This window comes from Seriola aureovittata, chromosome 10 (genome assembly GCF_021018895.1).
Source record: "Seriola aureovittata isolate HTS-2021-v1 ecotype China chromosome 10, ASM2101889v1, whole genome shotgun sequence".
Taxonomy (NCBI): domain Eukaryota; kingdom Metazoa; phylum Chordata; class Actinopteri; order Carangiformes; family Carangidae; genus Seriola; species Seriola aureovittata.
The window spans coordinates 7,453,244-7,478,935 of NC_079373.1; the positions used below are offsets into that span (position 1 = coordinate 7,453,244).

General features: G+C 40.7%; 1 protein-coding gene and 1 long non-coding RNA gene across 3 annotated transcripts in view; one reads left to right on the top strand and one right to left on the bottom strand.

Annotated features, from left to right (window-relative positions):
- kcnq1.2 (potassium voltage-gated channel, KQT-like subfamily, member 1.2) overlaps window positions 1-25,692 on the bottom strand; it is a 162,925-nt gene that overhangs the window by 127,422 nt on the left and 9,811 nt on the right. For both annotated transcript variants that reach the window (XM_056387391.1, XM_056387392.1), the window contains exons 2-12: window positions 21,731-21,821; window positions 15,888-16,014; window positions 15,592-15,670; window positions 15,398-15,494; window positions 13,167-13,307; window positions 10,528-10,638; window positions 10,164-10,259; window positions 9,173-9,310; window positions 5,584-5,749; window positions 3,035-3,061; window positions 455-572 (exon numbers count right to left, since the gene is read on the bottom strand). In XM_056387391.1, coding sequence (XP_056243366.1) covers window positions 455-572; window positions 3,035-3,061; window positions 5,584-5,749; window positions 9,173-9,310; window positions 10,164-10,259; window positions 10,528-10,638; window positions 13,167-13,307; window positions 15,398-15,494; window positions 15,592-15,670; window positions 15,888-16,014; window positions 21,731-21,821 — 1,191 coding nt within the window. The remainder of the gene's footprint in view (window positions 1-454; window positions 573-3,034; window positions 3,062-5,583; window positions 5,750-9,172; window positions 9,311-10,163; window positions 10,260-10,527; window positions 10,639-13,166; window positions 13,308-15,397; window positions 15,495-15,591; window positions 15,671-15,887; window positions 16,015-21,730; window positions 21,822-25,692) is intronic.
- Window positions 22,681-25,692, top strand: part of LOC130176359 (uncharacterized) — a 31,978-nt gene continuing 28,966 nt past the window's right edge. The window contains exon 1 of the long non-coding RNA XR_008828854.1: window positions 22,681-22,850. This is a non-coding gene — a long non-coding RNA (uncharacterized LOC130176359). The remainder of the gene's footprint in view (window positions 22,851-25,692) is intronic.

The window sequence follows — 25,692 nt, forward strand, 5'->3', positions numbered from 1 at the left end:
GAGTGGATAAGCGGGAGGAATCAACGTCATCGCAACGCATTTGCAATTCACACAGCAACCAACAGCGGAGAATTCCCAACCTTAAGAGGGCATGTGGCGACAAGCTTTCAGTACCTTTACATGTCCTACAACCTATTGAGAAGGATTTCTTTGACATTTCCCTCAAGACTAAAGGGATAATCCCCTTTATAACTCTCTGTACCTGATATGGCCTTGGCCCTTGAGAGTCTCTTTAACCCTCAAGAGAGTTCAACAAAACAGCTTCATTTAGACAGCAGCTAGAGGGGCTCTGTGGTCTCACAAAAGGCCTTTAGGTACGATGACGAGTAGGGAAATCAGTATAATATGGATCAGAGAATGGAGGTCAGTGCAGGGTGATGGATGGGAGGGAAATGGGGGTGGGGGGGTGGGAGGGCTCCAGAGAAGAGCTGAGGGGAAACTTTCTGGGACTTACTGAGCTTTGTGTGTCACCACTGGCAGGGGAATGTCTTCACTCATGTAGTCCAGCTCATCGGTTAAGCTGTTGGCGCGGGAGATGTCGATGGAGGTGCTGTTGTCATGATTCCGCCTTACTGCAAAGCACAAAAATAACAGATATAACATTTTAGTACACTCATATTGAGCTTGTGAACTGTACATAAGTTAGAATCTGCTTCATTTATATTGAGAAAGTGTTTTTCAATTAAATAATTTTGATTGGAAAGAAAAAAAATGGATAGTTGCAATGTATAGAACTGAAGCTACAAGATACAAAAGAGTTAAAGGTCCCATATTTTACACTTTTCCAGTGCTTTATTTGAAGTACCAAAACCATCTCAATGTAGTTTTACATCTCCTCTCTCAGGATCCTCTCCTCTCTCAGGATTATAGTAACAGCAGGTCGTTCACTCATGACTTCTTTCTGAGTGATTAAATAAAAAATACAGCAGATTTTAGGTAAAAGTTCAGAGAAACCAAATCCTGCTAGGCTGGATGATGGGTTCAGGTGGGCGGGGCTTGGGGCACGGCTGAGAGCAGTGGCTGCTTTGTTGTGACATCACAAAGTTACAGAAGTCCTGACAGCTCATTTCAAGGCTCAGTTTTCTGAATACAGGATGTGTGCATTTCTCTGTGGACTGAACGAGTGTACCTTTCACAGTATTTATAAAGAGCCTAGACCTGCTTCATAATCAATAGAGACATGACACCTATCTTTGTACAATATGGGACCTTTAGGTAACTATTAATGGACATAGTTTCCAAAATAAGCTGCTATAATTGTGAGTATGCGTAACACAAAAGCAGACACAAAGAAACAAAGATACCTGGAGAGCCAGGGCAGCTCAGAGTGAAAGACGACCAAGAATAATGAGGAGGGCCTGATGCCATGCAAAAATGATTAAAATAGGAGGAAAGAAAGACAGGAGAAAGAAAAAAGAAAAAAGGAAAAAAAGTTGAAATATACACATCTTATATCAATGGGTTCCTTCAGTGTTCAACCACTTAGTGTAAAATATAAGTGTTACAATTGTAAATTAACATGGAGGTTTTCAAAAACCTGTACATATGAGAGGAAGTTTTTTTAATTTGACAATTCATATCAGGAAACAACATGTGCAGAAGCAGAAATTGCAGTGCTCCAGTTCAACAGTGCAGCTGGATGGCTGCTGGCGCGGCTAAAAACAACAGCAAAGAACAACATGTGTAGCAGGGTCTTGACCTGCAGTCAGACTGTCAGCAGCGTTTGACAAGTCTCTCCTCCAAACCACCAGGCCTCCATTGTGACAAAGAATGGAGAGGCAAATCTGTGTCCGAGAACAGAGTGACCATTCCAATTCAAGTAAAAGCCATTCAGCCTCTCTTGTATTCCATCATCGAGTTTGTTTAACATTGTCCAATCCGGAAGCATAGACAGCAATAGAGAGAGAAACATGGCCGGAGGAAGGGAGAGAAAGTGGGAGAAAGAGAAAGGGGATGGGGGGCGGGGGGGTAACTAGAGCTAACCAGAGCCACCTTTAGCCCCAACTTTAGCTCACTGAAGGAGACGTGAACCGGCTTATCAGCTACACAAACAGGATAAGGGTTTATTAACATTATGTAGTTTATCTAGCCCATCAGTGCAAACGTGTTTGGTTGAGAGAGAATGAGCCAAGGGCAGTAGAGAGAGAAAGAAAGAAAATAAGTGCGGTGAAAAAAAGTCAGTGAGATAGAGATAGAGAGAGAGCGAGAGAGAGAGAGAGAGAGAGAGAGAGAGAGAGAGAGAGAGAGAGAGAGAGAGAGAGAGAGAGAGAGAGAGAGAGGGCGCTCCATTGAGAGATTCTCACAGACAGGGAGGTAGGTGGGGCCAGACAGATAAGTGGAGCGATAAGCCGGACATTGACTAAATCAAACAATGACCAGTTTATTTCTGACCACTGGTGCTCCACAATGGCCGCTTATCAACTCCCGACCCCCTCCCTCTCTCCGGTGTCCCTGTCTAGGTCCCCACGGTCCCCTAGGCCCATGCCCATTCCTAGCCAGGCCAGCCCTGTTCCTCACCCGTGGTGTTGGCAGGGCACCCAGTAAAGAAAACAGGCCAGGTCAACCCAGGACCAGTGTCTAAATTCTCTCTGCTTGGCTCTGGTTTGGTCCAGTTGGGGACAAAGGCCCAGCCAGCCAGCGAGTCTAATTAAAATACTGTCTGGGCCACATTAAAAAGGCAGCCTAGCTAATGATTAACAGAGAGGAGTTTTTAATAGGAGAAAAAGGAGTACTTAACCAGTGGAAGGGGCTGCTGGTTAGACAGTGCAGTGATCACACACACACACACACACACACACACACACACCATATAATCAGTCTTTGTGTCTGTCGTTTGGACAAAGAATAACAGGCATATAAAAGAGGCTTCATTGTTGTCTTCTTGTCACTTGGATTTTGGTCCAGTTTGTGTCTTGAAACATAAGATTATGGAATGGAAACTTGAGTGCACTAAAATATTGGTAAACGGAAAACCTAATCTCTGGAGTCCCGTTCAGTGCAACTCAGCTGTGATGGGGGAGTCAGAAAGACTCACCTGTCTGTCTGAACATCCGAGTGATACCTGCGAAGAAAGCCAGAAAATATTGTTAATATGCAACTTCTGGGCCAGATACACAGTATGGGAAAAGATGGAAGCACAGATAACACTGTCTATCCATTCATACATTCTTTTAATCCAACAGTGTGTCGCAGTTCATTCATGCATTCATTCATTCTCTGCCCACATTTGCCATTTTACTAACTCTCTTGACATTTCAGACCCTGCTGCTCCCTCCTGCCCTGCAGTAACCCTACTGGTCTGAAACAATCAAACTGCATTAGAATATTATGCTGACTCATCAACTCCGTACAGCAAAATCGAAATGAAACCAGCTTGCTAAATAGGACAAGTGGTTTATAAAACCTATACAACCTATCGCATGTTGTGTTTACATGACTCTTTCAGCAGCTGTGTGACCTGTCTTAATAGCAATTGTTAAGAAAACATTTGCATCTCTCGAAGTATTTTTTTAAGAAATCCATGAGCCTGGTGCCAGGTTGAAACAGCGATGTTTAAAACAATAAACTAAAAAAAGCAGGAGCCCTGGTGTAGACAGTTTACATCGCAGATGCCTGTTTTATGGCTTGGTTCTGAAGCAAAGATCATACAGTCTCAGGCTGTTTCAGCTCTACCCATTATCATTAGTGACAGCAGGCTGCAGACTTTGGCTCCTTCACAAGGTTTTATACCATCACCAGCTTGTCCAATTCATTTTTCCACTCCATAGTCTCAACCTGTCTGACCTTGTGTGAATATATAAGAAAAAAAATGTATTATTAGAACAAAATGATTGTACCTGTTGACAGCTTATTATGGTGCATGTTGTTGTGTAAATATGTGAATGGATGCTGGATAAAATGTGATGTTTAACTGATTAGATTTTTGCATTAACTTTGAGTTTTTTCCACACACACGTTCCACGAAGCACATGTTCTCCTTCGTAGTTTCCTGCTTAATTGGGTGGATCTTAAACAACTTTTCCCCTCATAAGTGGTTGATCTTCTTGTGATGGTGTGCCTTTATGTCAAGTTTATGTTGCTCCAGCTCCTTTTATGACTGCACGCTTTGACAGGAAAAACTCATTAAGTGCATTTATTAACCCGGAGTCTAGGTCAATTCATTTGGCAGGGTTGGCTTTTAACACAGGAAGTCAACCAACCGCCCCCTTCACCAATCAGCCATCGATGATATACTGCTTGTGCAGACCTGCATTTAAAACAAAAACATAGTTTCTATGGCAATGTATGAGTGCTGGCAACAATTAGGAATCACTATAGGTAAAATTTTATAATTATCTGCACGTGGAATTATCTGAAATAAACATAATCAGTCTGGTCGAGCTTTTCTCAGACTCATGACACAAAGATTACACAACTGGGCTTTGGCAAGATTATAGCAATATTGGTAAACTGCAAATGGTATAAAAAGAAATCCCACTTGTAACCTTGACAAGTCCATATTTTTTTCTACCTAAGCCCAATGTGAGTGTCTGTGGCCAGAAAAGGGGACAAGTGAAGCAGTAAAGAGCTTGTAACCATGACCTCTAATCACCACTGAGACTGTAATGGCTTCCATCTGGCCTGCTAGAGACACCTGGCAGCCATCTTGGCTCTAAGGGGATCAGGATAGGGCCTCTGTTTACTGTGTGAGAATGAGAAACCAGCACATAACAACTCCTCCAATAATGTGTAATGGTCTACACAGTTTGTATGAACTGAGAGAATAAAACTGCAACCTTTTGCAAGAGTTTAGCTCTAAAAATGACAGTCGAATATCAAATCTATCGATGTTGGCTTTATACTTTCTAGCTTTTGTGGTAACTCCACTCGTATAAGTGTATTGTTTGTATTATATCTGCAGACTTTTAAAATCAGAATGACAAACAGAAATATTAGCTGACAGCTAATATTTCTAAAGCAACTGCCATAACAAATGTCATTCCCATGGAGTTGTTTTGGCCATTTGAATTCCCTGAATGCAAAAAACACATCAAACTTTTACTGAAATAATGGATTTCCAAGGCCTTTAAGGCAGCATGACCTCATTTCACATCCCTCAACACGCATTATTTCATCAAACAAAACTGTATTAAAAGGAACAGAAAAAGGTTGGTTTCATTACTGCAGTAACTCAGTTCGTCGAATGTGCTCCACATGACACAGGCCTCATTGCCAGCTGGCCTTAAACTGTATTAAAAGCTGCAAAGATATCTACACAACAATAACCAATGCAATTGAGAAACACCTTCTTCAAAAACACCTTCAGAGAACATGGCGTTCTGAGGTGTCAGGTTCTGAATAAAAACTCTGTTATGAGGACATCCAAAATGAAGTCAGTTGGATTAAGCAGTAATAAAAAAGGGCTTAGATCTTTCATGTGTAATCTTGGCTGGTTGACTTGTCTGAGAGTTGCTGGAAGAAAAACGTGTTAGACTTAGAGGACCTCAGAGTGAACATATGAAAAATTGAGTGACAATAACCCTTGATATCTATTTCATATCAAACTGTCACTGTCACTGAGCAGTGTTCTTTTCGCTCTATTACCTTCGACACTGCCCCTCGGCTCCTCCGAGAAAAATGAGACATCCTTCTTGTCCACTGAGTCATCGATGTGATCGTAGGTGATCTGGGGGATTGATACAGCCCTCTCTGAGGCCACACCCATGGAGCCATTACCTCTGGACTTCAACCTCCTCTTGGTCCCCCTTTTCTGACAGACAGAGGAAACATCAGCCCCGTTAATACACAAGTGTACTTATAATCAGCAAAACCATACTGATCTGTAGAGTTGAATGAGCTTTGTAAATCCATAGTGTAAATAGCTGGAAATAATCAACAGAATTACAACTGCTCCTGACGTACAGCAAATGAATAAATACAAAGTGACACATTGTCCTGATGCTGTATACAGGGTGCTTTTGTGCCTTCCTTCACACTTTCCCTTTGAAAATAAGTTAAGCCGTCTATCAAAGCATTGCCTAGTTATAGTTCACAAAGGCAACATTGCTGCCGACACTGCACCAGTCTTGATGTCTGACATTAAACTGCATCTCTGCTGGTGAACGTGGCCCGAAGGTTCATCAACAGCTTCACTTTGGGCAAAAAACTCACCTCCAACCTGAAGGAGGCAAATGCGACATTTTCCTTTTATCGTGACCTCAGACTTCAAATTCTGAATCTCATCCCAGCTAATTCGCGTTCAGCTGGAAACCGAACACTCGCGGTTGATGAAGCAAATGGAAATAAAAGATCAGTAAAAAAAAAAAAAAAAAGCAGAGGTGTGATTCTGTCGTCACCAAACGCAACACTCTCCACTCCGTGCCTGCACAAAAAGATTCTGTCCATGAAGATCACAAACAGAATCAGTGACAAAGTTGAACCTGGGTGGAGCCCAAAGCTCACAAGATAAACGCTTGACTTATTGACATATCTGCCATATCGACAAGCCACTGGCACCATAGAGGCTTTGAACACGGCCCACTCTGTATTCTGGACAGCAGTTTGCTGCATGGAGGTTGTTTCTGTGCGGCTGTATATAAATGATTGTTTCATTCTCTGCAACAGGGCTCCAGGAGTTTGGTCTCATAGATTAAACCATTCCAACTGAAGCTCCAGCTCTTGTGTTACTGTAAAGGTTTGATCCACCAGCAAAATTTTCTAATATAGACTGGAGAGATTTTTGTAACCCAAAGCAGCCCCCTCTGCGCTTTGCTAACTAATGCATGTTGTCTGTGTGGATCTTATCTTCACTGAATACATGAAAATGCTGGGGGTTTTTTTTCTGTTGGGTCGCTTCCAATGCTGTATGTTAGAAATAGTGGTGACAATTAGTCTTACTGTAAATCATTTATACTCCATTTAAGATAAACACTACGACTGTAACACTGTAACTGAACATTAATTTTGTGCAAAGTGATAGCCTGGTAGTAGCACAGCACATTTGAATACAGTTCAGGCGTGCAAAATTGTCCAGGAAACATTATTCTCGGAACAATGAATCGACTTATCCAGCCATTCCAAACGAGTGTTAAAAACCCACGCTATGCCAAAAACACTGACATACCAAGACACATCATTTTCTTTTATTACCTGCCTAGTTCATACTGTTGTTATACATCACAATCTTCCCAAATTCTCTGCTTGCACGCTGCTGACATAAGCGGTAGCTGTTTAATCTCATTTTAACACATAGTTTTTCACAGCTATGTGTTATGTGTCAGTGAGTTTCTGGACCTCAATGGTCCCCCAGTCCAATCCTTAGACTAACCCACACCAACGTCATGGACGTGGCCTTTGTAGAAAACTCAATTATCTGGACTCAGTGGGTCAGACTTTGGCATTGACAAGTGGCCAGCAGTTCAATCCAAATACCCAAAGTTTGAATGACTCATTAGGAAAGAGAGTGAGAGAGAGGAGGGGTGGTGACTCAAAGAGAGAAAAGAGAGAGAATGATGGAAAGACAGGAAGAAACTGTAACATATACACTGAGTTTAAGAGAAAGGAAGATTAAAAGAAAACAGACTGGTGGAGTCAGATAGAGAGAGAGATGAGGGAGAAAGACCATTGTGAATTGTGAATGAGCAAGAAAGAGACAAGGCAGAGAGGGGCAGAGAAAAATACTCAGAAAGAGAGGAGACAGGAGAAAGAGAGGGGGAAATAAAGTCTGTTAAACGGAGAAGAAACAGGGGAGAGAGAGAGTCTTGAAAGACAGAGAAAGGGGAGAGAGGAAAGTCAGAGGAGAGAGTCACATGCTGAAACAGAAAGGAGCGGAAGCAGCCTTCATTCTCCCCAATATATGTGGGTTCAATGCTACACAAAGATTTTTTTGTTGTTGTTCTACTAGACAAAGGTTTACTCCCATGAGAAAGGCGGCGGTGACATCATCTCAACTGACTGAGTCTTTGTGCGGCGGAGACAAAGGCCTCGAGTCATCCTGGTGGAGTCAGGCCTTCGAGGGGAGGGGGAGTGGTGGCGGTGGTGGTGGGGGGGTCCTGTGTGTGTACGAGTTTTGTGTGTTTTGTGTTGTGTTGTGTGTCCTTCCACGTGTGTGTACGCTTGTGGGAACTAAACTTGCCCTTTTATGCCGTATGGCCCGGACGCAACATAGCTAATATTGTTGTGAAAGGTGAACTGCACAAGGAGACAATATGGTGTGGGCCAGACGTATGCAAAACAACCCTGCAGTATCACAGTCTGATGGCTTTTTCTGACGCTTTTGAAGAGTTCTTGACGTTCCACAGCTCAGGTTCAAAGGATCATTCCAAATGTTTACTGAAAAAGAAAAATGTTTTTTTTTTTTTTTCATATGCAGTATGAGAAATACGTGCAATGTCATATCTAAATGAGATATCTAAAAATCAGAGGAAAAACAAATAAACGGTCACATGTCCAAAGTTTAAAGACTGACTGCTGTTATTTTTCTAGGTGTTTCACCTCAATGGCAAAAGTAAAGAGACACAATCAACAGTGGAAGAGAGAGAGAGACAAGAAAGAGTCTCTGCTTGGATTTAAACTAAGGGTGTCACAAGGTTAGCGCCTTAGCCCACAGCATCAAAGACATACTTAATATTTTAGGGATATAGAGCTGTTTCAAAGGGAAACTAGAATTGCTCTCAGTAGAGGCCAAAGAATCCTACATGTCTTTTGTTCTCATGGATAGCTCTATTTATTTATTGTCTTTAATCCTTACACAAGACAGCTGTATGGTTTTATTATCTGTTGTGCGAAATGATGACATCAGCATTATACAAGTCATACAGCTCTACAGCTGCATGAATTGTCTCACTGCTATGTCGCAACTGCTATTGTTATTGTTATCTCGCAATTTTAAGGAAAGCGATGATAAAAATCCTGGAACCTCCCCTATAATCATCTTTGCACCTAAAATTTAATGGGTTCCTCCCTGGACCATGCCCCATCCCTCCAGCAAGTTTGGTGCAAATCAGTTCAGTACTTTTTGCGTAATCCTGCTGACAAATAAACAAACCAACTAACAAACAGATACGGGTGAAAACATAACCTCCTTGGCGGAGGTAATAACTGAGAAGAGCAAATCAATCACAGCTGAAAACTCTACAAATCAAGAGCCACACAATTCCCTTGGCTCGAAATTTAAGTTAAATTGAATAATTACCGATATGTTCAGTTTCCTAACATTAGGACTGGAGTTGTCAGATTCCACTGTGGTGACGGCCTCTGAAGTTAGGACGTACATTTTCCACGTAGCAGCACAGCCACCTGGTTTCTCTGCTGCATAGCACCTCCACAGTGTCTGAAGGGGGGCAGGTTAAAACATAGAAATAGTGTTAGCCACCACGCTGATCCACAAACGCTGCGACCATTGTCCTTTTTTCTTCCTTCCTCCCACAATAAAAGTTTTAAACCAACCACAGGACTATGTCAGTGATGCAGCAATATTTAGCCACAAATTCAGGCACATGTGTAAATTGCTTTAAGTGCTGATGGTTTTTGGTTTAACATTTTTATAATTCTGTGCTATGTAAATTATGTTTGATTAATTGATACTTAATTCTTTACGTCGAGAGTTCTGCAGACATTCAGGTGCCTTTGTGTCGCAGGTGTCTAAACTGTGTGTGGTTGTGTCTCAGTGTATTCGGGGTAACTGTAATCCTTGTAATGGTTAGCTTTGGCACAAAATAGCTACTTGGTCATCTACCATTTCACTCTTGGCAAGTGGTATGCAGCTCACCTTTTCCATGGCTCAGTGGGGATTTCCAGACAACAAACACTATTACTTTTTTTTTCTCTGTTCAGTTTCCAGTGTTTGCTGAAGCTTGCACTGGCAAGATCTGCAAAGTCTAAGTTTGCACCTTTTCAAAAAATAAGAATGAGACCGAGAAGGTTTTGGAGCCACGTTCATGACCCAATACAAACTATGGTGGAGAGGAAATGCGTCTATTAAATCACTGATAGACTGTGTCAGACCTGGTTTCAAATGTGTATTCACATTAAACAAAGCTTGAATGCATGCACCAGCATATCACATACCACACCAGGCTCCGAATTTCATTTTGGTATACAGTATATCAATATAATGGCGAATTCAAAATCGTTTCTATTATTTCACAGTAAAACAAATCTAGATGCACCATGCTAACATTTACCTGAATGAGAGAGGCTGCAGCAGGGATCTGTCTGTTGAAATGCTTCTGTCTCTGCTTCTGTTGGACCTTAAGAGCAAACCCTGAGCCCAGGATGCCCTAATTGGGGAAAAATTAGGTTTTGCATTGTGTTATATCCATTTATCCACTTCAATCAGATACATTTATATCGCATTAAAGATGTAGGTAGGTAAATTCATGTTTTATCATTACATCAGTAGAATATTACTAAAAAAGGAACTAAAATGAAAAACAGCAGTCATAAGGTTGTAATAAGGTTGGGACTAAATGAAACAAAATAAGTTTAATAAAAATGAAGTCTTTCCTTACTGCTCATGAATATGATTTAGATTAAATGTATATTTACAGCAGGCAGAGCGAAGAAAGAGATGGCGAAGACACTGAAGCAGGAGGCAATGGCCTTGCCTATCCATGTTTGAGGGATTTTGTCTCCGTAGCCAATGGTGGTGACAGTCACCTAGAGACAGAGAGGGAATGAAGTTCCTATTACAGGTATTAAGATTAACAGGAGCAGATTGTAAAAAAAAAAAAAAAAAATGCAAACATCTAAATCCCATAATATTCAGGGCCCTTTACTGATGTAAGAAATGTCAGGAAACTTAAGAGTTCAGAAAAGCTGGGGCGTCGTGTAGCGTAGTGGTCTAAGCAGGCGCCCCATGTGTAGAGGCTACAGTCCTCGCTGCAGTTGGCCCCGGCTCGAATCTCGCATCGGACGGCCTTTCGCTGCATGTCATTCCCCGTTTCCTGTCTCTCTCCACTATACTATCAAATAAAGGCATAAAAAGCCCCAAAAATATACTTTAAAAAAAAAAAAAAAAAAAAAAAGAGTTCAGAAAAGCTACACCACTGCACATTTGGGGGAAACCAGAGTGAATCCATTCTTTATGCATTTCATACAAAGCCTGTCAGCAGATTAAGTATCTTAAAAACACTTGATAAAAGGAGCCAAGTAGGAATCTTTAATTCAATGGCTACTCATGTGTTTTATCAAAGGTGAGTTCATCTCAAGATATGTCAGTTATGATAAATGTCCCCATATAAACATGAAATATACACGTAAATAATTTGACCTTGAAAGCGCCATTGTCTTTTGGTTTTAAATAAAACTTGAGTGAGAAAGATAAAAATTCCCTCTCACTGTTAATAAAAATGTCAGTCAGTGCAGAGCTCTTACCACAGCAGTCTATAACAGGAGTTAGACAATAAAGAAAAAGTTCATCAGCAATCCTGGCCTTGCTCCACAACTGTCAGCGATGGCCGGGGCATTTCAGGTTTTTGCTCCTCAAAGGGAATAAGATTCCCAACCACTAATCCTCAGTGAGTGTAGGAATTTGCTGGGGTGAGGGGGGAAAACAAATACCTCTTGCATTTGCATGTACACCCACTCTGAAAGCCGAGCCAATTCTGACACATTCAGAACACACTTGGCTTACTGTGGGTGTCTATGGGGTATCACCTCGTGAGCCACTGCTGTGCGCTAACACAAAGCGGCTGATGTAAGGTGAGATACTTAAAAGGGCTTTGGGAGTAAAAAAGAAGGAGCAGGGGCGGGAAGGGTGGCAGTGGCTGGGGCGGCGGGTGGAGTAGAGGGGGATTTAATCCCTCATCCACAAATCCGATGACTAAACAATGTCCTCCTGACCATCAGAGTGGAATGGTCTACTCAAAAACACCCTTTTCATTCAGACTGTAGGGTGTGTGGCAAAAACCTCTTCATATCTACACAAAGGTCACAGACCTGATCGCTGTGCTGATCTGCATAAACAATGAACTGTATGTGTGATTACACCAGATTCAAATTGTGCATGAGCACCACCCACAAAATTGCAAGTTTGGAACAGCTTTCCTCATTTTCCCCATCACACTGTGTCCTTTTTGAAGTTTGAAAGGTTGTTAATATCAAACAGCCATTACCTAACCATCAGCATTTGGCAAAAGACGAAGAGAAGCAGGGAAGCTCGGGGGGGGGGGGGAGAGAGAGAGAGAGAGAGAGAAGGGGATATGAATCATGGCCTTGGCTTGTCCTCCAGCTGTGCCCTGCACCTGCACATCCGAATGAGGAAATCATGCCAGGAGAAGGAATACGCGCTGGGAGAGCTTAGCGCTGTCCAATCAGCACAATCTCATTTCAATAAGCACACACACACAAACCTGAGCAAACCTATTGTGACACCATATCAAGCTTACAGTCTCTGAAAAACAAAAAGGTGCCGATCGCCAACCGCGATTCTTTTCTGCACGTTGTGAACAGAGCAACACAAATAACAGCTTTTCTTCAACTTTCCATAGAGAAGCAAGGAGAACTGTGACCGCTCTAACCTTCGTTACATAAAGGTAGTAATCCCACAATTAAAGTTTTAATTAAGGGAACTGACACTTTATATTGGTGCTTTAAAAGATCTTTGAGCCAAAGAGCCCAGAGGTGAATGGTTTATTACCGTTTCTTTGTGGCACACTGATCCCCTGCACAAGGCTGCCATAGGTTTCTCATTACTCTGCGGCTTCAATTCAAATGTTTAATTAACTGCTCTGGAAACCCGAGCCTCCGCACAGAGGGAAATAGGAAAACCAGCTCTACTCACGAAGAAACATCAACACACCTGCCTCTGTGTCAAGTGTTGCACCAACGCATACATGCGACATGAAGAACCAATGGAGACAATAAAAAAAAAAAAAACGGAGAAAAAGGAGGTTCATTATAGGTCTAGCTATAGTGGCCAGCCATCTCCATTTTTCCAGTTAAGACTCCACTTCAGAGTACATTGTACAGATAATTTGTTAAAGCTCTTCAGAAAGAAGTATCTTTTTTGATATGCATGTGGCGTGGCTTTTCAAGTATGTAAGCTTCAAGTAGCATTCAGGGATCCCAGTAATATATGCATTGCAAAAAAACAATTTTCAGAAAACGTACTCATACAAACGTGGAAATACCTACAAAAACTGCTATTATACAATGCATTTCTTTTTCTAGATTTTCTGCCTTACCACGCCCCACCACAGGGCATCGGCGTAGCTGGAGAAGCCCGTCTTGCCCTCCTCATCTACAGCATCCTTCTCCGCCAAGTAGACAAAGTAGGAGGAAAAGATCAGGCCCAGGAATCCAATGTACAGAGTGGTGATCAGCTCCTGAAAAAAATACACCTGAAGTCAACTAAAAGCACTACTGTGAAAATGTTGTGTGAGAGATTATACAGGTATGAAGAATGTACTGAGGCCATTTGTACACTGTACTAATTGTACTATTTTACTCTGCTTTGCTCGCTGACAAAGTTGTAACTGACAACGGCAAATTTACATTCCAAATCAATTTTGAGCTGTAAAATTACATAAACAGTATTAAAATTGCTTCTAAGGGCAAGAAACATTATACAAAATGTACTGGGACAATGTGCCCTGATCTTTTTTCTAGGTGTTAAAGAGCCAGGTTGGTGACAGCACACATCAGCATCACTTCAAAACAACACAGAAGTTTCAAATGACCTGTGAATGACATGCTGCGTGCTGCCCCTAACTGATGCCAAGCTTTCTCCTAGTGTTTAAAGCAAAGGCTGTCAGGTCGGCTTATCCCTGTCTGGGTCTTCCCCCTGTCCATGTGTGCTGAAGAGACTAGCTTGTAGCGTCATTATTACTGGAGCCATGAGAGTGTTTTTTGCACACGCAAGACTTGTAAGCTTCCTGAGTTTTATTGATGCTCTCAGGCCTCTTAGGCTTAAGATTTAAGAGACCGGTCTTGTGTCAGATAGGTCACCCACCACCTTCTGCAAAGCAGGAAGGATAAATAGGATGTGGTAGTTATTATAGCTAACTACTATAAAGTAGTTGGTAGGTCTAGTAGTTAGTAGGTTAGTAGGTCTACAATCAGTCAGGATTATGGCATTGAAAAGGACACTGACGCTGCACTTACATGGAGAGTCGGTCAGTTACAAGTGACCATTTATACATTGGATGCTTCTTTGAAAGTGTCATGGCAGAGAGTGAGCACAGTTTCTGGCCTTTGTCCCCTTTACCTACTGAGCTGTGTTTGAGGCTAAAACCCAGATGAATTAGGACCATAGTTCTATGAAAAGAGATGGAGACCTCCAGCAATACAATACATTTCCACTAAACAGAGCAGATAATTTGATAAAGTGGTCATCTGACAAAAGGGAGATGGCAACAAATCACATTAGGCTCATCCTGGATTCATCTGAACATTTATTTTCTTGACCTTTGCACGCAATCCTCAGTAATCGGTCCTGTTCTTAATGCATCAAAGAGACATGAATGTCAGATTTGACTATAACCAAAGAACACTGTCTACTTCAAGGATTAAGAAAAGAACCTCTGACTTCATTGTGTATCAGCCTGAGAAAGTACTAAAACAAGTGTACCAGGATACAATGAAGAAAAAAGGAGAGGCAACCTTGACTACCTCTCTTCTCCTTATATAGCCAGGTCTGCTGTGGCTTATTTGTGCACGTGTGCATGTATGTCTGACTGTGTACACTGGATTTGTTATAATAAACTAAAGCTATGGTATGGATTACAGCTTCTGCCTGCTGTCTGCCTGCTGTATAAGCAGCCGATGGAAGAAACTGCTGCTGAAGGACACAACACAAGGGTAAATGGCATTTTCTTTTAACTCTTCTTATCTGTCTGATGTGTGCAGATATTTGAACCAGGCTGTGTTCTTAGTGTGACACAGGCCAACAAAAGACAGTATCAGCCTGAATACTCTAAAGGTGCCATATTGTATAAAGTGATTGATTATAAAGCAGGTCTAGGTTCTATATTAATACTGTGAAAATATCAATGTGCTCAATCAGTGGAGATCTGCACACAGCCCCTTAAAATGAGCCGTCAGGACTTCCGTAACTTTGTGATGTCACAACAAAGCAACAACCGCTCTCAGCCATGCCCCAAGCCCCACTTACCTGAACCTATCATCCAACCTTGCAGGATTTGGTTCCTCTGAGTGTTTACCTGAAATCAGCTATATTTTCATTCAATTACTCAGAAAACAGTCAGCTAATCAGAAGAGAGGCTCAGAGCCCCCTCTCTCTTGATTGGCTCACTGACCTGCTGTTACTAGAGCTCCAGAGAGAAGCCTGAGAGAGTTGATGTAAAAATACATTCAGATGGTTTTTGGCACTTAATACCACAAATGTATCTTCTTATGGATCCACACTTCAAATAAAGCACTGGAAAAGTGTAAAATATGGGACATTTAAACCCACCTGTCGATGAATGAAGACTACAGATCCTAGAAGCCTCCATGTTCCCCCCTGTCGATCCACATGTAGCATGCGCAAGATTTGGAGGAAACGGATGCCCCTGCAACACACAACACCGCCTCATCTGTATCATTATCTTCTGAGTCCACTCCAGCTATGAGTAAAGAATATAATGCAGAACTGAATAATTTTTCTACCTGATGGCAGATGTAGCAAACACTTGGCCATTGGACCCTACACCCAGCACAATGATTGAGGCAATGACCACTATCAAATCTGTGAGAAGGAGAAAAGAGACAAAGACAGACAAAAAAAAAAAAAAAAAAAATCTAATTAATTGTCATCAAATCAGGGGTGGAATCTGTTCAGTTTCAATGAAAGCTTCTACTAAAATAAAGCCTTACATTGCTTGAATGATCTAAGTTGTTGATCTACAAGAACAAATCATGCATCCGTTGCATTAAATGGGAACAAAGGAAAATGCCAGGTGCACCTATGATTGATATGGGCTTCCTGATAAAGCGGAGGCGTCCTTTGATGCCCGCATATTTGCTGCGACAGCCTGCCGACCACAGCCGGACCACATACTCTGTGCCAAAGAACAGCACCAGCACAATCTCCTGTGGAGCACAATGCAAACACAGAGCAAGGGTTACATTAAACCATTGGTACAGAGACAATAATTGCGAAAAACACATACAGATCAAGAGGATGTGGAAGTAGATAAGGTATCATTTCTGAAAGCAACGATAACACACTGCCATGCATTAACACTAATCTAAAAGCATTAAGGCCATTATAATCAATCATCACGGTTTACGATATGATATGAGTGGGCAATGACAAGTGTGTGACATAGAGAAAGAGAGACACTGAGGTGGTCTAGTAGGGCCGAGACCACGAAACCACCCAGGAGAAAAGATGGAGGTTGATAACATGGCTGATGACAGCTCATATTGAGACAGGGTCAATGGCTAAGTGATTGGAGCCACAGGATGAAATGCCACCACGCTGCCTACGAACAGATAAGAATGATAAATAATCATCTTGAATGTTGAGATTGTGATGTAAATGTAAACCTTTCTGTTGCACCTGAAGACAGATAAATATACTTGTTATGAAAAAATGAGGAAAACAGATTCAAACTTGTATAGTCCAGAGTCAATGAATTGTTTAGATATTTGTGCAGATATAACCTCACCTGTCAACAAAATGAACACCTTTCAGTCAGACCTGTCCATAGATTATGAAGTGGTATACAGACATAGCAATGGGGGTAACAAACAGAGTCTGCTACTCTCATGCACAAACAATAAGGCTATGGCGGCTCGGTGGGTTCAACTGAAATGGATGTTATAGGTAGCCTGGTTCCAAACCTTTGAATCGCTGCCAACATCTCCGATTTGTTCTGCCATTCGAGTATGAATGAATGAAATGAAACCACGTGGTCATTCAGCCTGATTATCAGGCTATGTTATAGGGATTTACTGAACCAATTCTGCCTCCTTTTCTCCCTCTCTCTTTGTCTTTAACTCAATAACAGAAAATGAGCAAATGATGAGGCCTGACAAGGAGAAAAGGAACCCCAGACAACTCAAGTGCAAAATCTAAAGCTGTAAACATGGTTAATTAATGAATATAGGCAAACTGAAAATTTAGAAAGCAGCAAAAAGGATGTGTCCATCTGTCTGCCTCATCAGTATGACGACCCTTATAAGGGTCTTAAGTTAGTATTCAAATAAAATTGATTTCCACACTGATGCTGCTAAAGTATCACAAATTTGTCAGTGCATTTTCTATACTTGAGTGACACTGTTGCCTGCCAGGATAGTGTCTGGCGTGATTGACAGGTCATTGTTTTGGGGCTCTGTGGTGCTGTGTTATTGCAGCAGGGCTCATGGTATTACGTTTCATATAAGGGGTGGTCAGGGAGCAGCCAGTTCAAGCAATCAACTAGATGGCCACCCACATGGCCTTAGATTTCAACAGACAGTATGGTGGCTAAATATGATGGATACACGGTGGCCAGGAGAGAGATCTCCACCAGACACGCTTAATTAGTTCATAAGAGGCACATGTTTGTTACCCCTGATGCTGTCTCTATATAACACTTTATATTCTATGGACAGTTCTGACTGAAAGTAGTTCATTTTGCTGACAGGTGAGGTTATATCTGCACAAATATCTAAACAGTTCATTGAATCTGGACTATACAAAGTTGAATCTGTTACTGACCAACAAGGTGGGAACTTTTGATACTTCCATCCTATTTACAAAAGCTCTGGTTACCTTATTATGGGAGGATAATAATTTTCATTGTGTGTATATGTTTTTAGAAAAAAAACTAATAAGCTTTTACTAACATTGCCACACAGCCCAAACCAAAACATCAGCACCAGCACAAAATGGCCAAAGAATCCCAGTTCATCAAGCTCAGTAATTGGGACATCTGGGTTACATTTCAAAGTCAAAGGTAGACATGAATTTGGGGCATGTGAAGGGATTAGTCATAATAATTCCATAAAATGGGTCACCCAGATGTTGGGGTGTTTTTGCATCTGTATCAGAAAATGGCAACTACATGTTTGCTGAAAACAGCCGCCTGTTCGCGCAATGATAATCTCGTCAAGCCAGATGCGGATGAAGCTCATTTGAAGAGCTGCTTGGGAATTACGGTATCACATGAAAATGTGATTAGATTGCTTCATCTGTGTGTCCCACTACAAGGGATGAGCACGTATGCGCACACAGACACATAAAGTCGCTCATAATTACATCTATATTAACCTAAGCTTTAGGAAGCTTTTGCAACTCATGGATGGGACACCATCCAAAGTAATTGCCTTGTTACTCATGTTGGATTTCAGACAATAATGTCAATCCCATTTAAACTGCACATGCTTCAGAGGAGAGTAAATTAAAATCTCAGAATTAAAGATATTACCTTTTTCTTCTTTTTTTTTCTAATTCATAAGATTCACTCATGAATACTCTTTATAATCATGTGGCCAGTTTAGTTTTCCCTTCCCCCTAGCAGGTAGATGATCTGAATATGATCTCATTCTCATGGCCTTTAAACATCAGAACAGTGTTCAATTACTTCTGGTTCAATGGCATAGCAATTGTAATCGAAACAACCAAAAGATTTACATCAGGTCACCAAAAAAACCTTGAGGGTTCATATTCAACACAACATTGAAATTTTTTATTGACAGTGGTGCTAAATTGACGTCATTACCATCATTAGGCATCATCTAAAAACCATCAATATCCAAACAGAATGAATGAATGAAATTAGTGTGGCAACTAAAGTGTTGGGTGGATGAACAGACCAACAAACATTTGAGTGAGAAGAGTATGAGGTAAAAAAAAGTAGAGTAAATTGTTGGAAGATCGTTAACAGTTTGTTTCAGTTGGATGTTCTGTTGCTAGTAGCAACAGCTGCTGGTTCTTAACTGACATTGTTACATCCAGGCATCTTTTATTGACTTGTCGGAGCAATATCTGTTGATTTGTCATTCAGTAGAACTAGAGTTTTTCTATGATCAGCTTACTGTTAAATCTAAGCCTTATACTAGCTCAGTGTGCAGCGTTCTTAGTAACTGTGTAATTACTGTTGGGATAACTTGTGTCTTCAACTGTTTTTCCTTTTACTCTTATACTGTGAGCAGGTACATGTTTGGCAAATTATTTAATGTACTTCCTATGGGGAATCTTTGATGATACATTGTTTCTTCCTGAACTAAAGTACGACAGTCTCTACTTTTGTGAATCCAGTTTCCTCGTAACTGTACTAACCCGTTTTACAGTAAATCTGGCCTGTCTGTTACTGCAATCGTCATCACTTCCTGATTTCTAAACACTGTCACTGAATTTGTCATCAAATCCAATCCACAGTTTCACAACTGTTTCCAGTGTAATTGTGTAATCCAGTGCTTCCAATTCTTTGAAATCAACAAAGAAAATGTAATACGTATAGAACAAATGAACATAGATCAGGCAACATGTTTTAAATCAATCATGATACTGATATGGATATTTTTCAACTACTGATATTTATCTCAATATAACAAACAGATGAAAAATTACAAATACATTTATTGAATTATAATATTCAAAATATTTAATGTGCCCCACTGTTATGCATTACAGGAAACAAACCCTTTACTTCTGTGACTTTATCAACTCATTCATCATGATCAAAAAGAAGATTTTAAGATATTTTATGGCCTCAAATTACAAAAAGAAAGAAAAAGAAAATCAAATTTAGACTTAATGGTTCTTCAGCTATCCTGCTTTAATGTGTGTTTAACCTGCTGCATACTTGTACACCTACACACATGGTGAGGGGAGAAGAATAGTTCTGTAGTATGTATTAAAATTTTAATACAGGGAACTGATGAACATGACCTGGGCAAAAGAGAGGACAAAGAAGAGATCCATGTGACAAATGTGTTCCTCTATGCCTCTGCCCAGCCTAGATAGCTTTACTCTGGCAGCTGCCCTGAAGGCCAAATCTCCTCAAGGCCTAATGTCCCCTCTGCCATCCAAAACAAGCAGCCTGCGAATCACGGATGTCAGCTAACCCTGAACTTTCTAAGTATAGCTGCTACCACCAGTATATGCCACCATGACACCACTCACACAGCTCCACCCCCTCAAACACACACACATACACGCATGCAGTGGGGTCCAAATGTCTGAGTTACTTACCCATTCGAGTAAATTGGAAAGTGGTCTCAGACTTTCGGACCCCACTGTATATACACATGCATACACACACACACTGAAACACAGCCAGGTGTAAAAATAAACCGTACAAAAGAAAACACTACGAAGTAAAAAATGTATGTGTTTGTTTTCTCTCTATGTCTTTATGGAGCTGAAAACTGCTAGTATCTTGAGTAATGAGGCAACAGAAAAAAAGGTGTAAGGAGAGAGGAAGGTGGAGGGAGGAGAGAGACAGAAAAAGAGAAAGTCAGGGAGAAAGAGAGTTGGAGATAATGACAGAGAGTATTTGGCTCTTCTTGCGTATAAATAAATGAATAACCGTGATAGTGGGTCTTCAAAGGGCACTGGCCAAAAGTTTACAGAACACAGTGTCCACTCTGTCCTCTGATTGCCCCCAGGACTCAGGAGGTGGTACGTGTGTGTGTGTGTGTGTTCTTGTGAGAGTGTGTGTGTCTGCCCATGTCTGTTTGTGTGTGTGTGTGTGTGTGTGTGTGTGCAGCCTTTGTGTAAGTGTCTGTGTAAACTGTGCGCGAGTATGCGGTAGCTACGTGTGTATTTATATTCACAGTGTGCTGGCAAGAGACAGATGATGCAAGCTCTTTGTAGAGTTTCCAAACGGCAGTCGTAATTTTCTCTACCTGTAAGCCCTGGATTTATTGCATCACTTAGCAGCCTTAATGGCCTAATAAGCCACAAAAAAGTCAATTTAGCAGCAAGTATCAGCAAGTACAGTCTGTGTGGAGCCAAATGGTTCCGCATAACTGGTGTCATCACAATCGTGTAAAAACAATGGCTCCTGAACATACCCATGCTCATAATCTCTGTACACATGTTACTTGTTGTTAAGTGCTTTGGGTGCATGTAAAACAAGCTGTCAGGTGTGGACCGGCTTGCAGTAACTACAAGTGATTCATCTGTTTGAGCTTTGTAATATCTTTGGGCTGAGGTGTAAGATGGCGGGTTGAGATCCTTCCCAGCCAAGATCTTCTGTCTCCATCATGTGGATACAGGAGGGTACTGCAGTGCAGCTAAAGACTAGTCATGTGTCTCTGCGTCTGCAGCTTTCTCTGGAAAAATATCACTTTTGCTATCAAGAAAAAATGATTTGGTCACACGCAACAGGCAAATGTCAAATGTTCTACTGCAGTGAATTCTCTCAGCAGACAAGCGATAACACCCACATCAACAAGAGAGCATTATGTGAGCTGCAACTGATGATCCTTTTCATTTTAGATTTGATTAAATGTTAAATCCACACAATAAAAATTGTTAAGTTCTCAGAGCACAGGGTGGCATCTTAGAGAATGTTTGTTTATGCCCAGCAAAGTCCAAGAATATTTGATTTACAATGGTACAATACAGAGAAAAGCAAATCCTCACAATTGAAAAGCTGAAACTAGAGAATGTTTTGGCCTTTTTGCTTCATAAATGACTTGGTTCTTAATCACTTTCCAAAAACTGTTGCCAATTTTCTGTCAGCTCGTCCATTTACATCATTTCAGAGGAAGTTTTTTTAATTATTGGTGCAACCTTGTACCTACAATAATCCATGAGTGAATTATTAGCTTTGGTTTGTTTGAGTATCAGTACAGTGAAACTACTCACCATCCAGAAGAGGGTTCCAGTGGCAAAGTCTGCATATTGCTCTATAGTTGACAAGACGCTGAAGATTAGACACACCAGGACCATGAGGAAGCTGTAGAAAGAGACATAGTGTTTTGAGTCAGTCATCTCCCACTCACCACATATCACCCACTGTTCCACTAATGAAATGTAACAAACTAGAGATACTTCATCATTGTATGTAAGTCTTGTTCTAGTATTTATCTTTCACTACATTTTATTATCTATTATCATTATTTTATTTTTAAAGATAATCAATGAATCAATCACTTTAATTGTTTCCAAAGAGCATTTGGTTGGGCAGCAGTGACACAGAAACTCAGGGTAAAATACATCATATAACTAACTGTAGGGGCTTATATTAGTTTACACCTAGAAATGGCAGAGGGTATCAGATTTTGTATAGTCTGATATCCTATTTATGGCTGTATTAACTGCTCTGTAAATTGTGCTTATCCTTTGACTACAACCTTCACTTTTATTCACATTTTTTCACAGTGTCACTTTTTACACTTGAAATAAATGCACCCCCTTTTTACCTCTTTCGCTGTTCCTGTCAGTGTTCAGGCAGTTTTTACAGGAATGGGACAAATGAGATTTTAAAAAGGGGAATCATAGGAGTGTCGCTCTGGGTGTAGGGGACGGGAGGCGTCACACAGAATGGAGCCTGCTTTCTTGAAGAGTCGACTGTTTTACAAAACGGGCAGGTTTTTCTGCCGAATAGCATTTTTGCTGCAGACAAACCACCTGAGTGAGCGTATGTTTCTGATACACACTGAGAGATGCAACTCAAAATTATAATATTAGCTACAAATGAAAAGAAACAAGCTGTTTACAAGCCAGTTTTCCTGCATAAATGTCAAGGTACTTTGTCTGTTTTTCTTTTTGTCATCAATCTGCTTGTATTAACAGCGAGCAGGATGTTTCCACGTCTCCTAGCAACAGTAAAACATTCCGACGAGACCGTCCATCTGTCAGTGTATATACATAGTCTACAAATATAGCCGTGCGAGTGTGACATCCACCACCAGCACACCTACATGAAGGTAGGGGGCAAGGAAAAGGAAGGAGGGAGAAGAAGAAGTGAAGTTGGGGGAGGAAGGTAAGGCTGCAACTAACAGTTATTTTCAGTATTGATTCATTTGTCGGTTCATTTTCTCGATTTACTGTTTTATCTTCTTTTTTACGTATCCTCCCAGAGCCCAAGTTGTCACATTAATTCATCCCACATACATAAACTTACATCTTCACATACATTTACACACACACAAACATGGAAAGAAAGAGAATGTGGTCTTAGATCATGCCTATATAATTTCCCCAAACCGCAATGGTGTCTGCACTAAATTAGCTTGTTTTGCCTGAGCAACAGTCCAAAGATATTGAGTTTACCACCATAGGAGCACATCCTCATATTGGAGAAGCTAAAAACAAGAGATGGTTTGGCATCTCAGCTTGAAAATTGACAAATATCCTGCTGACCAGGGAGCCAGATTATCCACGATAAATAGATAGATTCGATTTATTTTATTTTTTTAAATACACCATAATAACAATAATTACAGAGACTTAAAAACCTATTTCATTATTTCTTTTATTTGCTTATTTTATTCATGGTACCTCATAGCATTTATTGGTTCATTGGCTTTCTAATCAAAAATTAGATCGTTTCCTTTTTTTTTTAAACTGAGCATTTGCATTTTCTTTTGCTACTGCAGTACACTTCATTCAAGCTACTTAAAAACTTTAAATTAAGTTTTTTGAATGGTAACTATAACTTTCACTCGAGACATTTACCAACTTTATTAAAAACTGTATTTACCTCTTAAACCACGGCACTGTTGATTTAATTATTCATTTGTTCATTCTAAGTTTTTAAAGAGGCCCATGACGGGCTTCGCCGGGTCTTTCCTGACCGTATAGGAACTAAGAGCAGAATCAGTTGTGTGTGTTTTCACCATCCCAGAAGTAATCTGTGGAACATATCTTTTAAGTGCTTTTCCATGACATACCATAAGTCTTTGCATGCACCATCATCACAAACATATAGCACTGCATTATGATGCTGCGTACCACAAGCAGGATTACATGCCATATGCTGGAAGAGTTATGTAGGCGGGGTCTGTTGTTTAATATTATTCATGTAACATACAAAATAATGCAGAGACGTATATATTTGTATATATTGCTGAATGCTGATTTCACAGAGGCCACCACACTGGAGGTTTAATCTATAATTTCTTAATTATTGATCAAAGTATCCCCAAAAGAGAAGCATTTTATTAAATGAGACACCCATTCTAGACCCACCTGTATATACACACACACAATCCAGTTAATTTAAGGAAAAGAAGTAGAATGTGTGATATACTTCAAAGATCTTACTCATTCCTGGTCTGTCAGGTGGTGGGATAAGTGTAAGACAGAGTGTGGTGATAGAGGGCAAGATTCCTAAAGGAGGATTCCCTCACACACAGTCTATAACACATTGGCCAGATGGGACGGTGATTTTATTCGGAGGATTAGTTCTCACAATCCCCCCACCCCTCCACCCCTCCACCCCTCCACCCACCCACACACCCCCATCCTCCCCTTGGATTGTGTTTTAAAACACAAATACAAGAAAAATGCAGAAGCTTGGGAGCACAGTGTTCTTAGTGTATTCCCAGACCTATGATGAAACCAGTCATCAACAAGAGGTTGAGCTGAGGTGACATCATCCCCTCCGACTTAGTACAGTACTCATCCCAGTATGATAGTGAGGATTTCGGTTTGGTCCCCTCTTTGCTCCACATTACTGGACAGGCCTTCAGCCTTCGAAAAGCCTTTGAAAGCAGCCAGTCACATCTTGGGATATTGCGAGTGCCAGCTGGGCTAGCCAATGATATTTCATGGTTAGACACGCCCCTTGGTGCGGGGGTCCTTGACATATGGGAGTGAAGGATTTGAGATGTGTATGACAACTAAAATCTAGGCTTAGAGCCAATCCAACCCCCTGTAGAGTGTGCATTTTCACTAAAAGCAAATGATTCCACATGCAGGACATTGCGTAAAAGCAGGCGCAGAAGAGGTCATGCAAATGAGGAATGAACCAGTTGTATTAAAGCAGTCTTACTGCTCAATTTAAAACTGTAACTTCAAAAATAAGGGCTGAATAAGATGTCAAGAAATTATGGATAATTCTTATCGCATTTGAAAATTGATCAGCTCCCATTTGCCTGCAAGATTCTACACCACAATTTTAATGAATTAATGTTTTATTGCTGCTTAGCACACTTTCCACACTTGTGGAAACTGAAGTGTGGGACTTTGCTGTGTTATCCTGTGTTGTCTTACTTGACTGACTTACTTTTCTTGTCAGATTAATAGTAATAAACAAAAGTAAATAAACCATCTGTAGTAAACTAAAAAAAGGAAAAGTCACCAAAACACTGTGAGTCGCACTTGCATCAGATGATCAACTATTAGTTTTAAACTTCATCATCAGTGGCTGATGGCAGACTACAGCCTTAGCCTCCAAAGATACCGTACTTCCTGCTGCAGCTCCCTCACCAATCTATTGAAATTGTTTTAAACATCTAATGTTAATGTCTGTTTACATCTGTCTGAGTTTTGGGAGCTTGCACAACGGGCAAACTGAACTATATAACAAAATGTCAAATTCCTTGATGTAAAAAATATCTCTGACAGAACTGTTTAGTTCCGCTGGCTATTAAAAAAAATAATATGTTGCTCAGGTATGAAAACAAAATTCCCCATGCAATTAATAACACTGACATTCTTAATTCTCAGTGCAAATCAACTCCAACAAAAAGCAGATACAATGCATTCAGACCACATGTATGAGACACAGAGGGGGAATGTAATATGAAAAACAATTGTGGTATGCATTTTGCTGTGGTAATCTTGGCCTTTGTACATTCACTGATTTGATGTGTCTGGTC